General features: G+C 42.0%; 2 protein-coding genes across 2 annotated transcripts; both read right to left on the bottom strand.

The window, feature by feature from the left end:
* Positions 1–33: 33 nt before the first annotated feature.
* SNRPG (small nuclear ribonucleoprotein polypeptide G) lies at positions 34–10378 on the bottom strand. Its single transcript, XM_021699209.1, has 4 exons — positions 10272–10378; positions 6466–6488; positions 5445–5569; positions 34–352 (listed from the first exon to the last, which is right to left on the bottom strand). Exons 1-4 carry the CDS (start codon positions 10301–10303, stop codon positions 302–304), a joined length of 231 nt encoding a protein of 76 aa, XP_021554884.1. The 5' UTR covers positions 10304–10378; the 3' UTR covers positions 34–301.
* A 1152-nt stretch (positions 10379–11530) lies between these two features.
* On the bottom strand, positions 11531–16050 carry FAM136A (family with sequence similarity 136 member A). Its single transcript, XM_021699276.1, has 3 exons — positions 15870–16050; positions 14834–14974; positions 11531–13038 (listed from the first exon to the last, which is right to left on the bottom strand). Exons 1-3 carry the CDS (start codon positions 15954–15956, stop codon positions 12850–12852), a joined length of 417 nt encoding a protein of 138 aa, XP_021554951.1. The 5' UTR covers positions 15957–16050; the 3' UTR covers positions 11531–12849.
* Positions 16051–16333: the final 283 nt, after the last annotated feature.

The raw sequence follows: 16333 nt of genomic DNA, 5'->3' as shown, positions 1-16333 counted from the left end.
AGGCATCCTTGCCATGCTTCACATTTAATCAGATTCTTCTATATTAACGCATAAAAGCTTCAGAACAAATCAATCTCAACCAGGAACAATTCACGTTAGAAAGAATTAGAATAAGAGCTAATACTCAATTTTCTACGTTCAGAATGTCTGAGAAAGCATTTTTGACTATTATAAAAGTTTATTTAACAAAAAAGTTCAGTATGAAAATGCACACGACCTGATTTTTATATTGTAGTAAAACAGGTACTATGGAGGGGACATGTGGAAGCAGTTGATTTCTTCTGATGAACACACCCATTGTTTATACTCGCTCCAAGGCTTCTAACATGATGATACTATTTCCTCGTATTACCTAAAAAGAAAATTTGAAAAGAACACAATTTATTTGACAGACATCAATGAAAGAATTTTCACAAATTCATTAATGGGTTTTCAGTATTAAAGATCAGTTTGTGAGGCTTTTTTGGATACTAAATCTTAATCACGACAAGAAGCCAGGAAGCCCTTTTTAAGTAAGATGTACTTTCTAGATTTAACAAGACTAACAAGTACCCTTTTGAGAACGCTAAGTCTCCAATGATTGATTTCTCACCTTTTAAACTGCAGTACTGAAATAACATACCCATCTCTGTCCCAAGGGATCCATAAATCAATGGGAAAAATGTACAGTAGAATGTTAGTTTAGGGGTATAAGATCACTTAGGGAACAAACCAGGATGGAAATTGTTAAAAGTACGCTTTGTGAAGATGGCATTTTAGTTGGTCTTGAAAATGGGGTAGAATTTTGACAGGAAGATAGAACTCTAAACAAAATTGAAATGAAAAAGTGTAAGGGGATAAGGAAAGAATCTAATTTGAATGTAGTAAAAGGTTATTATGGGAAGTAGGAAACAGAGTTTGCAGCCAATCTTAGAAGGCCTCAAACACCAACGTTAAGGTACTTGGAAGACATCATGAAACCAATAATAAGCCAATGAAAATTTCATAGTCAAGGGAATAACCACTGTTCTGGCAATGTAAGAATGGGAGAGAGCTTAGGGGCAGGAAGAGAAGTTATAAAGAAAAGGCCCTAGGAGCACAGTACCTAACATAGTAGCCATTCCATAAATGAAGATAAGGAAGGATCCTTATGAGCACAGGTGAAATGGCTGGTAACTGAGTTTAAGATGGGTAGAAAATTAAGTTAAACTAGAAGGCAAGGGGACTGTGAACATAAGGAACATAAGGAACCCCCGGTGGAATGTAGGTCATACTACAGATCAGGTCAAGTAGAGCAGGAAAGGTGAAAGGACAGGAGGGTGATGAGAGGAAATAGTAGAAATGGAGGCATTCTGAGTAAGATTCAAAGTAGAGCTATGCTTGTAGGCAACTGGAGTAAAAAAAACCCCCAAAACCAAAACATTTTTCTCCCCTTCATTCTATCTGCTCATTTATTTATTACATATACTGTTTATTCATAGTCTTCCTCACCCAAATGCCATCTTTATGAGGGCAGGTGCAATATCCCCAGTGCCTAAAGTGGTGGCAGGCACACAGAGGGCTCAGTAAGCACCTGTTAAATAAACAAATGACCTTGCATGTTTACTGCAGCTGACAGAAGGGAAAGGAATATGACAGGTAGGGCAGTGTCTTGGAGCCTGGCAGAGACAAACAGCAATGAGTATGATGAGAGGGTGGTGAAGAAGAGCAGCATGAAAGGAGAACAATACCCTGAAGATGATGGGGACTGAAGGAGCCTACAGACTTTTATTCTTTCTCTAAGTTAGGGATGGAAATGAAGAAAGCTAAACAACAGGCTTATCTAGTTCTCAGGGTTTTAATTCCTGGCTTATTTGCAACAGACAGTGAACATCAAATCTCATTGATCGAAGCATGAAAAACTACTAGCCTTCTTTCCTATCTCTCCCTTAAATGTGTCCATTTCTGACCCTAAAAAGGGGATGGTGGCAGAGAAGTTATTTCAGATAACTAAGATTTTCAGATCTGAGGCTTTTTTGGGGCATTATTAAAAAACAAAATACAACTGTGTCACTTTCATCAACATTTTCTAAAATAGGTATCGCACACGTCTTTGCCTTCTCACATAATACATGAAGGCTAGTGGGTGGACACCTCTGCTGTATAGTAATCTTCCTCTTTTCTCATTGTGTTTAGGCCTAATTCTCCAAATCAAACTGGAACCATCAGGTCCAGAATTCCATAGTGCTCCTTTTGTGCTTCAGTGCTAGTTTTTACAAAATGCTGTTTAGGCTTTTAGTCTTTTGAAAGGGCACAGCTATCTAATAACAAATACAAACCTAAAATGGAACTACAGAACCACAAAGCTGGTAAGAACTCCTGAACTATATAGCATCTTTTTAAAAAAATTTTTTATTTTTAAAGATTTTTATTTATTTATTTGACAGAGAGAGAGATAGTGAGAGCAGGAACACAAGCAGGGGGAGTGGGAGAGGGAGAAGCAGGCTTCCTGCCGAGCAAGGATCCCGATGTGGGACTCGATCCCAGGACCCTGGGATCATGACCTGAGCCGAAGGCAGACGCTTAACGACTGAGCCACCCAGGCGCCCTATATAGCATCTTAATATAGAATTTTTATTACATTCTTAGGGGAGCTCTGGGGTGAAATGAAATCTTAAAGGAGTAAGAGAGGTGAGCCACTGACAACTATGGGGATGTTTCAGAAGAGGCTGAGACATCATTAGGTAATTATCCAGCTGACAGATTCCTAATACAAACTATCTCCCCCTCAGAACACATTTTTTTTTTTTTTTTAAGATTTATTTATTTTAGAGAGCACAGGTGGAAGGAGAGGGAGTCTTAAGCAGACTCTCTGCTGAGCATGGAACCCCATGCAGGGCTCAATCTTATGACCCTGAGATCACAACCTGAGCCAAATCAAGAGCCAGACTTTGACTGCGCCTCCCAGGCACCCCAGAACACACACATTCTTAATACTACTCTAAACATAACAGCATTAAGTCATTTCAATGGTCCCAGTGGGTCACTGACGTGGACAAGGGAATAGCAAAGCCAATGTAAGTCTCCTGTGCCAAACAATTTGTGAAAACAAAACCGTAACCTATTTTTCTTCCAACCTCAGAAAAAACATTCTTGCGTTTTCTTTAAAATGTCTTTTTTGGGGCGCCTGGGTGGCTCAGTTGGTTAAGCGACTGCCTTCGGCTCAGGTCATGTTCCTGGAGTCCTGGGATCGAGTCCCACGTCGGGCTCCTGGCTCAGCGGGGAGCCTGCTTCTCCCTCTGACTCTCTCCCCTCTCATGTTGTTTCTCACTCTCGCTCTCAAATAAATAAATAAATAAAATCTCAAAAAAAAAAAGTCTCTTTATTCGGGGCACCTAGGTGACTCAGTTGGTTAAGTGTCTGACTCTTGCTTTCAGTTCAGGTCATGATCTCAGGGTCCTGAGATCAAGCCCTGTGGGAGCTCCACGCTGGGTATGGAGCCTGCTTAAGATTCTCTCCCTCTCCCTCAGCCTCTTTCCCCTGCTCCCTCTCTCTCAAAAAAAGTTTTTTTATTAAGGACAATTAATATGTTGTCATTGTTCTACTTTCTTTTTCTTAAAGATTTATTTAGTAGAAAGAGAGAGCACAAGTGCGCAGGTGGATGGGCAGAGGGAGAGAAATAGACTCCCTACTCAGCGGGGAAGCTGATGTGGGGCTTGATCTCATGACCCTGAGATCATGACCTGAGCCAAACACTTAACTGACTGAGTCACCCAGGCGCCCCCCCCCATTATTTCATTATTTCATTTTCAAAGTGTTAACTCAGCTGCAAGAATTATTGCCTACTAATACAAACTTTTTTTTGGGGGGGGCACACGACAAGCATCAGAGGTAGAAGAGCCGACTGCCTAACACAGTAAGTAGGTGCTCATAACCAATTTCTGTGTAAAAACTAAGCCCATTAAAATTTAGGGGGAAAATTTTGAGAAAGATCCATGATCTAGGTTCAATCCCTTCTTGGATAAAATTCCAAGAAGTGTCACACAATTCTCTGAAAAATTATCTTCCCAAATTAGAACTGACTTTTAGATATCAAAGTCCTTCTTCAATCTTTTTGGCAAATCTGCTGAGATATAAACTAAAAACCTAATTATCCCCTCTTAGAATGAAGATTACTGCATTTGTAAAAGGAAAGGCTAGAGAGAAATCTTGGGGGCGTGTGTGGGTTTTTAGAAGAAACTGGCTGATAATGATTTGCCCATAGTTTTATTCATTTTTCAACAGAAGCTCAAGAAGTACCTGAAAGGAAGGTCCATTTGCATAAAACTTGGGGGGTGGGGTGGGAGTCTCATTTCAAGGGATTCTCTAAGCTATTTTTCCAGCCCAGACCATTGATTTGCTTTTCAAATGAAAATGCATTTGAAAGAAGCAATAACATACACCTTGGAAAAAGTGATTAAAAATTGTAAGGCAAAAAGAAAATCAAGGCTAACAATTAGGAACTCTTACCACCTTCTAGAGGTCTTTATGCTCAGTGATTTGCTAAAGTGAAGTTGTCCTTTTTAATTTACTTTTCCCAAGAAACTTGGGACTTACTAACTTACTGGGTATACTGTCCTGTGCTGGACAAAGAGTGGGATTCAAAGCCTGGGTCTTGCTGACAAACATCAAAAACTTTTTCAATAGTCATACCACCATGGACTAATGAATGTGGAAATGTTTGCTTCTATAATTAACTCAGTGTGTTTTTTTTCCTATTTTCTTTCATGTGAATGGCTGTCACTGTGATCATCCCTTGCAACTTTTACCTTGGCCACTTTTAAATTTGGGTGCAATAAACCAGAAAATCTGGGTTAATTATACGCACAATTAAAATCAAAAAGTATGATGGTAGACTAGCAGATTTGCATCACACGGACACTTGTTAGATAGGATCTACATTTTAGTAAGATCTTCTGGGAACTCATAAGCATGTTAAAATGGAGCATAATGAAGGACTGACTATAGGTCTCTATTATAAAGCTCAAAAATGGGGACACCTGGGTGGCTCAGTTGTTGAGCGTCTGCCTTCGGCTCAGGTCATGATCCCAGGGTCCTGGGATCAAGCCCCGCATCGGGCTCCCTGCTCTGTGGGAAGCCTGCTTCTCCCTCCCTCACTCCACCTGCTTGTGTTCCCTCTCTTGCTGTGTCTCTGTCAAATAAATAAATAAAATCTAAAAAAAAGAAAGCCCAAAAATGATTTCCTACAGCTATTTCAAATCCAAGGACCTCAGAGGTTCTGCATAAGATTCAGACCTAACCTATAGGTAACTAGGATACTATCACAGTTAAATGACTGCCATATGTTAAACTAAAAGGAAAATGGAAAGTCTAATCTTTGCTGTTATTTGCCTAATTTCAATTTAATCCAAGACTTTAATAGAAAGGAAGTTAATCCTTATTTCAAAATATGAAATCTCTAGGAGAAAGCTTCTATCTTTACTTACCACCATTCCAATATTGTTCTGTTGCCCACTAGTTGCCATCTCCACACATTCATCTATCACAAGATTCATAAACGGATCGAACCCCCGCAATATTCCTTGGACATGCCTGCCACCATTTAATTTCACTATAGAAAGGGAAAAAACAGTTTAATAAAACTGACCAATAAATATCAACTATTCATTAAAAATTAGGTGGAATTAAACCTAAGGTACCTAAGGAATTAAACCAAGTAAACCCAGGTACTTGAGAAATATAATCCTCTACCCTTACTATATGTCAAGCAGTGGGCTAAACATTTCACATTTACTTCCACATTTAAACTTACAAAAATCCAGGTGGGGGGATGGGTGAAATAGATGGGATTAAGGAGTGTACTTGTGATGAGCACCACGTGTTGTATGGACGTGTTGAATCACTTATTGTACACCTGAAACTAATACAACACTGCATGTTAACTATTTTGGAATAAAAAAAGGTAAATATAAAATTATACTTACAAAAATCCTATCAAGTAGAATTATTCTAACTTTTCACGAGGGAACTAAAGTATAGAGCTGCTTAAAAAACTGGTTCAAGGTTATACAGGTACTGTGGGCTAGAACCTGGATTCAAAGGGAAGGCTGCTTGCCTCTGAAGCCCAGGTCTTTAATCCCTATATCCTTCTAGCATTGTATAGGTCAGATTTTTAGTCCTGGTCCAAGTCCTTTGTTTTTAAAGGAAAAAATGTTGATACATTTTTAACTATCACAAAATAGGAAAATCCCATTAATTTTGTCTAAGTGAGGGAAGGCTTAAAGGAAATAATGAAAAGTCCAAAGTACTGTGCAATTTGTTAAATACCAGAAATTAGGCAAATAGAACTGTCTGGGTAGGATTTTGATAAACCTCCTTAATTAATGGGTGTGAATTAGAGGTTGTGTGATTTAAATTTTTATGAAGTTGCACCAAACATTATATACCGCCAAGACACATGTAGAAAGCAACTAATTAAAAACAAAACAAAAAACACAAGACACTTACATGACAATTTCTTGTCCATAAATCTGAAAAAGCGAAAAGGGGTACAAATTATATAAATGATTTAAAAATTTTATGCATAAGCACAAAAGTAGGTACAGTCAATATGATTTGCTAAAATTGCACAATAAAAATAATGAAATTTAAAACCGTAAAAAACTTGTACTGTTGTAGAGCAGGGAATAATGGGCTACCTCATTTAGCACTTACACAATGTAATTTGGGAAGGGGCAAAATAATAAAAATGGAATGGATTTAGAATATATTAACGTACATCAAACTAAGTCTTTATATGATGTGAATTACCAAAACATTCTTGTTCAATACTGCCCTAATGTTTGATGACTAGATTTTATTATTTTGCCTTTTTTTTTTTTTTAAAGATTTTATTTAATGGGGTGCCTGGGTGGCTCAGTCGTTACGCATCTGCCTTCGGCTCAGGTCATGATCCCAGGGTCCTGGGATCAAGCCCCGCATCGGTCGGGCTTCCTGCTCTGGTGGCAAGCCTGCTTCTCCCTCTCCCAGCTCCCCCTGCTTGTGTTCCCTCTCTCGCTGTCTGTCTCTCTGACAGCGAGAGAGGGCACAAGCAGGGGGATCGGCAGACAGATGGAGAAGCAGACTCCCTGCCAAGGAAGGAGCCCGATAGGGGACTCAATCCCAGAGCCCTGGGATCATGACCTGAGCAGAAGGCAGATATTTAACTGACTGAGCCACCCAGGAGTCCCAAATTTTATTTTCTCAAAAAAGATTTTAAAATTATTTTTAAATAATCTCTACACCCAACATGGGGCTAACGCACAACCCTGAGATCAAGAGTCATATGCTCCACTGACTTGAGTCAGCCAGGCACCCTTGATGACTGGATTTTAGAGCCATAACAGAAAAACAAAGATTTGTTTATATTTTGGTTATTACCAAAACCGAAGTTGTGAGGAAACTAGAAGGTAATCAAACCATATCCAATTCAATAGCTAGTTTATATTTGAGACAATAAGGAGTGTTGTTTTATTTAATATTAAGCATCACACTTAAGTGTTCAAGATATTTCTGAACACATAAGTATTTTTTAGCAAAATACATACATATTTTGAAGCTTTAAAAAATCTGAATTAAACAGGGAAATCCCATCTCAGCAGGGTATTATGGAAATATTAAGCCATGTAACCAAACCAGTTTTTACCCCTTCCAGTTACAGGTTAGGAAATATGAAATTACATGCAATTTTTAAAAGTTTATTTATTTGAGAGCGTGCATGCGTGCACAAGTAGGGGAGGGGCAAAGGGAGAGAGTACTAAGCAGACTCTGTGCTGAGCGTGGCGACCGACAGGGGGCTCCATCTCACCACCCATGAGATCATGACCTGAGCTGAAACCAAGAGTGGGACGCTTAGCCAACTGAGTCACCCAGGCGCCCCTGAAATTTCATGCAATTTTAATGTATAACATGTAATGGGAGAATTCGGAGGTAAGTAAGTAAGACACAGGCCTGGGGCACCTGGGTGGCACCTCGGTTGAGCACCTGACTTGGCTTGGCTCAGGTCATGATCTCAGGGTTGAGATGGAGCCCCAAGTAGGGCTCGGAGCTCAGTACGGAGTCTGTCTCTCTCCCTCTCCCCCCATGTGAGCTCTCTAAAATAAATAAAATCTTAAAAAAAAAACAAAAACAAACCAAAAATATGTAGTATGATATATAAAATAATCCATTTTAATAGGATATATTATATACAACAAGCAAATAAAACACACATGAACTTATTTAACCCTTATGATGACTTTGTAAGTTATATATTGTTACTACCACCATTTTATAGATGAAGAACTGAGGCTCAAAAAGATTAAGTAAATTGTTCAAAGTCACAGAGGTGGTGAGAAAGTTTGCGCAAATGCAAATGGTTTGGTTTGGCTGGAGAATGGGGGCACTCCATTAGTGTGTGTAATATTTGGCACTTGTAAGATTTCAGATGGAAGAGCTCAAATCCTGTGTCAAGAAGCCTAGACTTTATCATTCAGTCAGTCATAAATTATTAAGGCAAAGTCCAGTCACTGGCAAGACCACTGTGGCAGTGATTTTTAAGAGGCGGGATGGAGAATCTGGGTAGGTTTAGGTATCTCAACCTTGGCATATTAACATCTGGAGTCAGATAATTCTTTGTTGAAGGATGTCCAGTGCACTTACAATGTTTAGCAGCATCCCCAGCTTCTACTTACTAGATCCCTGCCAGTAGAACCGGACTCCCCTCCCTCCCAGTTAATAACTATGAGTTAAGCTAAACCAGGAGGGTATAAAGAGTAAAAAATATCTGAGAAAATAAAGGAAAAAAAAATGTGAAGGTCATTTTGGAGGCAGGTCTCAAAGGATTTTACAATACATGAAATCTAGAGATGAGAAAAATATTAAAACTAGGTTCGTTCTCTGAAATTCTCAAATATCTGTAAAGAAAAAAAGTATCTGTTAAGAAACAAAAAGGAAGTCCAAGATTACAAGTAGACAATGTTTTGTTAAAAAATAATTAGCATTTCACCAGTTCTTGAAGAATCCAGAGGATACTTCTAAGATTTTACCAGCTTGTCAATAAAAGAATAAGTTTTAGATCAGCATTTTCAAAATAATTTCTATTTTTCTTAATGTTAGACTGATGATTAATAACTCTTTAAGGGATCCAACTAAAACATACACGTAGTTTTTGCACAAAAAATGGCTTTGATACAGATGTACGTTTAAATGTAAAATTTTTTTTTTTTTTAAGATTCATTTTTTTGAGAGAGAGACCAGTGGGGAGGGGCAGAGGGAGAGACAAACACTAAGCAAGACTCCAAGCTGTGCTGAGAGCTCCACATGGGGCTGATCTCACCACCCTGCGATCACGACCTGAGCTGAACCCAAGTGTGCCACCTAAGTGCCCCTAAATGTAAAATTATTAAATCCGACCTTTTCTTTAAGTCTGACTTTTCTATGAAGCTGGTAATAAGTGAACTATACACAGGCCAGCTGTTTCACAAATCGATTCCTGAAATCAATTTTTCATACTTTGTGCTATTCAACTACTGTGTGCAGAATTCTGGCATTACATGGTATAAACGAGAGACAAATAATTAGGAGGCATCGAATATGTTAAGTTCAGTCAAGAGTGTTTGCGGAGGTTAAAGCTTTAAAGTAGGAAAATCCTGTTTTGAGTGGATTTTACTGGGTGCAGAAAAAAAAATCCCTAGTTTTCTCTGATTAGAAAAATGAACGTTCTCACACAGCTCTGTTAACAGAGCGAGAGATCACGTAACATTCAAGTTTAACTTCAGCACAAAAAAGCAAAAAAATGGGATTTCTAAATTAAAGCTCAAAGAAACAGCTACAAACACTCTAAGATTAAGGTGGCTTTTGACTCCTCATCTACTATTAAACACTTCCATTCCGCCCATCTTCTTAGTTCTTTATAGAACTACTCTCCAGCCACTTTATTTAGAACTTAACGCTATTCAAGAAGTTCAACAAAGGATGGCATTCTAGGATCTCCAAGCAAGGAGAAAGAGCGAGAGGGACCGCGTTGGGAGACGTGGGGCCGGGAGATGCACCCAAGAAGGCGAGACAGCAGAAGAGGGGCACCTTTTCTGTCACTGGTAACCATGCTATCAACCAAGCCGAAACGAGACGTCGGCGCGGGCTTTACGGCGCCGAGGCGCGAGACCCTGTCGGGTTCTCGGCGGCCTCGTGCCGGAACACGCACGCCAGGCACACTGCAGGAAATGGAGAGAATCTAAGGAACTCAAAGCACTCAAAGAAGCTGCCACTTGGACGCGGCCCTCTCACATACTTACTTTTTCAACTCGGGAGGGTGAGCTTTGCTCATGGTGTCCACTCCGCGAGCTCAAAGATGCCTCCAAACGGAATTCGTGGCGTCCCTCACGCTCCCCCGGTAGGCCCAGTGTTTCGCGTCTGACGTCACCGATCCCCCCGGCCAATCAAATGTCGGCTGATTTCACATTCTACCTCGCGATACTTTGGGGGCGCCTGAACCTATCGGTCTCGTGTTTCCGGTTGCGTCACCAGCTATTGGCCTAGATAGGGTTAGGGGTGGGGCCAGTCGTCCTCCCAGTTCCGTTTCCTCGTTTGTAAAATTGACATAGCGGTTCGGTCTCTAGCTTCTAGGCGAAACCGGTTTATCCCTCTCTTTGTGCACTGCTTTGGTTATCTCCTTCATATATACTACGTGAATATAGGTTCTGGAGTAGTGGGCCTCTAATAGTTCTTTGGTATGTATTCCCACATATTGTCACGCTAAGCCTAGGGTTCCAGTAACATCAATTAGTGACCTTTGGACACCAGAGAAGTAGGGTGATGTGGCCTCAGTTTCTAAGAATTTGAATCTAGAGCGCGGAAGTGCATTACCTATTGACAGTCCTCCAATTCTTGTAACACTGCCTCCAGAACCCTACTTGATGTGCCTTGCTCCTATATAAAAAACGTGAACGATCTCTAATATGAGATACTCTTGACTTGAAAATCAACCCAAGTGTAAAAAGTGATCTCCGACTTGTTCCCACTTAAGTTACCCAAAAGAGGCGAATACATATGTATGAATAAAATACAAATTGGGATTATAGAAGACTTAGGCCAAAATAGTAAAGCCTTGGTGATTCTAAGTAGGGGACGAGTCTCCACAATTCAATTCATTCCTAATGTTCAGGAATGGCTCTATTTAAATACTAATGATAGTAAAGACTTAAACTCATCACATAGTTTATACTCTCTTGACACTCAAAATCCTAGACGTTGCATTTTCTCAAGAGGGATCATTAATTACCCTTTCCCTCTTGCCGTTAGTGTTTAGTTGAAGCTAGAGTCCTGAAATGGACACTGAAATTTTTTTTAGCCTTACAGTTTTTTTTTTTTTAATGAATGAACTTTAAGTTATAGCGCTGTAGCCTGCCCTCAGTTCTTCCCATTTACAATGAACCAGTCCTGCATTTGAATCATAGTTCATAAATAATTTTTACTCTTCATGACCTCTTAAGAAACTTATTTCACACACTACAAAGAGAAGCATCCTAAGAAGGTTATATATTCACTACCCAGACTAAGAAACATAATAGTGGAGGAAAAACTAAACATTTATTTTTTAAAACTGAACCACTAGGAAAATATATCACAGCCTTGAAACACCAAACACAGGCTATATTATCATTTCAAGTAATAAGCTGGTAAAAAGACAATAAGGTCCTTATCAAAATTAAAAGGTGCTAGAACTGGGGCAGGAACACTGCTTGCTGCAAAGGTCCCAGGCAAAAGTGGTATTTGGTAATGGGGGGTTGCCCCTCTTTTCCTTTAAAGGAATCACAGCTCACCCGATTGCCTACTTTTTCTCCTTTGACCTTCCTGTTGCCAAGGGATTGTCTCAATAGGGCTCTGTTATTTCAGGGGGCAAAATAAGCAATACTGAGTTTAGGCCTTCATTCCATTCTGTTCTATAAAAACCAGGTTTTTCCACATCCAGTATTTAATAATTCTCGTAATTAAGAAGACAACAGTTCCTCCTTCAATGTTCATTCCTGGATACTGGTATATAGTGCAATAAAAACCCCCTTTCCCTTCAAGGGAGAGTGTCACTTCCGAGATTGTCTTGTTGCTCTTCTGCAGATAGCCTCAGGGCCCATCATGGCAGCCAGAGAGGGAAAGTCTGCTTCCCATACCCAGTGTAACATCGCTTGTCATATTTTTACACGGTCTCCTAGCTGAAAGATGTAATATATATTTCAAGAAATGTATATCCACATCTTGATGGCCAGGAACAGATATCCACAAGAACTGTTCAAAGTTCTTATCCGACTACCTCTCCCAACTCCACATTTTAAATCAACTTCATGCCCTTGTATATAAAACAAAACCAAGCAAAACAAAGACCCAGAAACCTTTTTTCCCTTCTAAATTAGTAACCTCGTGGATTTTGTTTTACAGCTTATAGGAAACGATTTGATGATCCTTCTGGTAAACAGGAGGTTGGCAACAAACAGAAACACCTCTGCTTACACCACCAGATCATAGGGAGGTTAGAGGAAACTGCCAGCCTGCTGGTAGCTGTGTACGGAGAAGAATCTGGTATCTTGGAGGGCTCTGGCTTGGTACAAAGGAATCCCTAGAGCCAGGACAAGCACGTGAAATTTAGGCTATCAAAAACTTTCCTGTGACCGTCTCTAACCCAAATTTTAGCACCAGTTTTTTCCATTTCACTTTCTAGGGTTGAAACATAAAGGAACCAGTATCCAGAGGCAAGTGACACATGCCTCACACTTGCTGCCATCCTTAATTTCTTCATAAACTTCACTTAAAAGACCAAAACTCCCATTTCTTTTTAAGTAGATTCCTGCTGTCAGCCCTGATGGCCAATTGCGAAGACTTCTATTTCCCAATGGACAAGAGAGACTCCTTCATCTTCTTGGTCATGGTCGGGATGAGGTGCATGTGGTCATCCACACACTTGGTCACACAACTCTCCAGCTGCCGTTTCACCTGAAGCTCTTTACTTCCCGCATCTATTGAATCTTTGGCTTTGTCATTGCAATGCATGGTGCATCGGGCCAGGCGGTCCTGTGGCAAGAAGGAAGAGGGTAGAGAAGGCTGAAAGGCTGGCCTCCATTTACCAAGTGCTTACCATGTGCTAGGCCCCTTTCTACATATTTTGGCTTCACATATATAATCTTGATCAATTAAAGGGACACTATAGTGCAATTAATCAAGATTATCCTGACTGAAATAGAGGGTGGCACCAGGAGGGTCCAAAGCATGACAAGAAAGCAATGAATGATAGAATAAATTATACAGAAGACCCTGCAGAAGTGGGAAGTAACTAGAGGCTACCATTGGTCAGCTACAGTTAAGACTTATAAACATTTGGATTCTTTAATGTCTGTCCTTGCTACAGAAAAACACTCAAAAAATATTGAGTATCTACTATGGGTCAGGTACTCTTCTAATGCTGGGGAATACAGCAATGAGTAAAACATAAAGTTCTTGCCCTCAAAGAACTTACATTCCAATGAGGGGAGTTAGACAAAATGAGGGGAGATGTTGAAGAAGCAGTTAGATATATGAATCTGAGTGAATCTGGTCTAGAGATACGAATGAATGTAGGAGTTGTCAGCCTATAAACGATGTTTATTACAGATATTTATAGCTATGAGACTAGAGAATTAAATCGAAAAAAGGTCCAAGGACAATGCTAGGCACTCCAATGCTCACAGGCTGGAGGGGAAAAGCAGGAAAGGAGGCCAAGAAAGGACGGCCAGGGAGAGAGGTGGGAAACCACAGAGTGAGGTGTCTTGGTGCCCAACTGAACAAACTGTTTCAGGAGGCAAGTGATCACTGCGTCAGTGATGCAGACAGGTTGAGTAAGATGAGGGATGAGAAATGACCACTGGATTTAGGTCCACGGAGGGGAGTGGCCAGCGCAGTTCTGGCGGAGTGGAAGAGTAAGTCTAATTAGAGAGGACTAAAAAGTGAACAGAAGGAGAAAGTTATATAGCAATTCAAGAATCAAAATGTCAAAGACCCTATCGATAAAATTAGCTGTCAAAATGAACACAAAGAAACCTCTGTGGGTTCAGGATCTTGGATAAGTTTGTCCTTCATAGTGTGAGTAATTTTGAAGAATTCGGTAGAGCAGAATGTAAAAATTGTATATTAGATACAATTTGTCCCATGTGAGCAGGATCTCAGGCTATGAAAAACTGGTTCAGAAGTGGGCTCTGCCTTCTCCAAGCTCTAGGAAGGTACAGTCATAGGAAGGGAATAAAATGAAGTTGTGGCTACCCTTTTCTCCAGAAAGAGATCCGGTGGGTACCTTTTGCTCTTAGTGACCTCAGAGGGGCTTGTGAGGAAGACATCAATGAGTCAGCATTAGTAATACTTCATATAAATGACTGTCCTTTAGTGACACAGGAGCTGCCCTCTAGGTATAGCAAACAGGGGTGGTTCTGGGTGGGCAAGTCCACAACATGACAGCAGGATATTGTTCTAATCTGCACCTCTTTATGACTAGCCTACTCCACTTTCCTGGGGACTCTACTAGTTTAAGAATGAATTAATATGTGTCTTAGAAAGCTTTATACTATATGGTATATCTATTTCGTGTCTATGGGTGACAAAGGCCCTTGGTCATGAACTCCTTTTTACATCATTTTTTCTATGGGGAATACTTATAGCACTCAACCTCCAGGAGTTTTCCCCCAAATTTCAAACCCTGTGAAGACTGGCTGGCCACAGGACTGTCACAAATGTTAAAAGAACCAAGACATTAGAGCCAAGAGTTTTGAACAAATGCTTGTCATCTCTTGCAAAAGAGCAACATCAAGGCCTGACATCCTCTGCTTGGGATATTTCTCACCTGGAACTTCTCCAACTCACTGGTCACCAAGGCCTGGGCTTGAGCCAGAGGCGCATGGCAGCGTTCAATGCACTGATGAACCTGCTGCATGGAGGCCTGGCTGTCCTCACAGCAGCTGGCACTGCACCTGAACATGAGGCCCTGGGGAGGGAGGGCAGAGAGAGAGAGGTTAGGCAGGAAAGCCTCTGGGGCAGAGATAACCATGGAGTGCAACAGAAGAGCATCTATATTTGCACCTCTCCTAACAGACACCAAGAACCTAAAACCACAAATGGGAAAATTATCCCCGAAGCCTAGCAGAAGATTTCACGGCCTTCTTGCTGCCAACTCATTGGCACTTGGTGCATGGAAGGCTGGGGTGGACGGAGAAGGTGGAGGTGGGTCAGATGAAGTCAAATTCTGAAAACCAGGTACCTATTCCACAGGGTTCAGAGGTCAGCAACCTAGTAATGTACTTTCCACCAGGGGGCAACCGATCCATTATCAATGACCCAAGAAGCACTACAACAGAAACCCCACAATTTGGTAAGGGAGGCAGGACCAACAGCCACATACCATTTAGGGGATCAAAGCACAACGGCATATAAAGCAGCACTGTGTGGAGCAGACACTAAAACGGGCATGACATGGCCACTGAGGAAGCCAAGCGCTTTTGCCTTTCCGGTGTTTCACCTTGGCCGTGCCCTTTCTGGGCCTCGGTCCGCTCACCTGCGGAAGGGGCAGCACAAGACAGGAAGGCGGGGGAGGCCGAACGCCTCACACTAGGGACTTTCTAACGCTGGTCCAGGGTCTGACAGCCCCTCCCCGGAGCTGGCCTGGGGGGAAAACGGCTTCGCGCGTGGGGAGGGAGCACAGATTTCATTCGCTCGGCGGAAGCTCCAGGAGTTCTGAGGCTGAGAGGTGCTTCCGAGGGGGCCGTGGCGACCCCAGGGACGCCCCGACTCGAGTCTGCAGGGAGGCGGGCAGCGGCGCGCCGCGGCTGCGAGAAGGGAATCGCGGACTGCCGGGACTCCGCGCCATGACCCCCGCCCGCTACCTGCATCTTCCTGATGTTCTCTCTCTCCAGACTCTTCACCATGGAGTCCACCGCCTCCTGTACCCGCAGCTGCTGCATCTCCGCCATGGCGACCCCGCGCTGCACCCACTCCGCGCCGGCGCCCGCATGGAGTCCCGCGCTCAGCCCGCCCCCTTGCTGCGGCTGCCACGGTCACCGCCACGCTTCCCCGCCCACGCCGCCGCCTGGCGTCGGAGAGGAAGAACTGCATGCGCCCGCCGCGCCCCGCGCCCCGCCTCCCCATCGGGCTCGCAGGCGTCTGCCCCTCCTCCCCTCCTGGCCCCGCCCCGCACGCCCGGCTAAGCCTGAGCCCCTGGGAGGCTGGAGGGGGCGCTGGGACTCACTGTCTCCATCCTCTCCTCTCTCCTTCCGGGTCTTCCTTCAGTCTTAAAAAATATTTAATATGATTAACATCCAGATCAAAGCGCAGATCTTAGGTATATAGC

This window comes from Neomonachus schauinslandi, chromosome 10, assembly GCF_002201575.2.
Source record: "Neomonachus schauinslandi chromosome 10, ASM220157v2, whole genome shotgun sequence".
NCBI classification, from domain to species: domain Eukaryota; kingdom Metazoa; phylum Chordata; class Mammalia; order Carnivora; family Phocidae; genus Neomonachus; species Neomonachus schauinslandi.
Note: the sequence above shows the minus strand (reverse complement) of the source record. Positions and strands in the feature narration are given on the sequence as shown.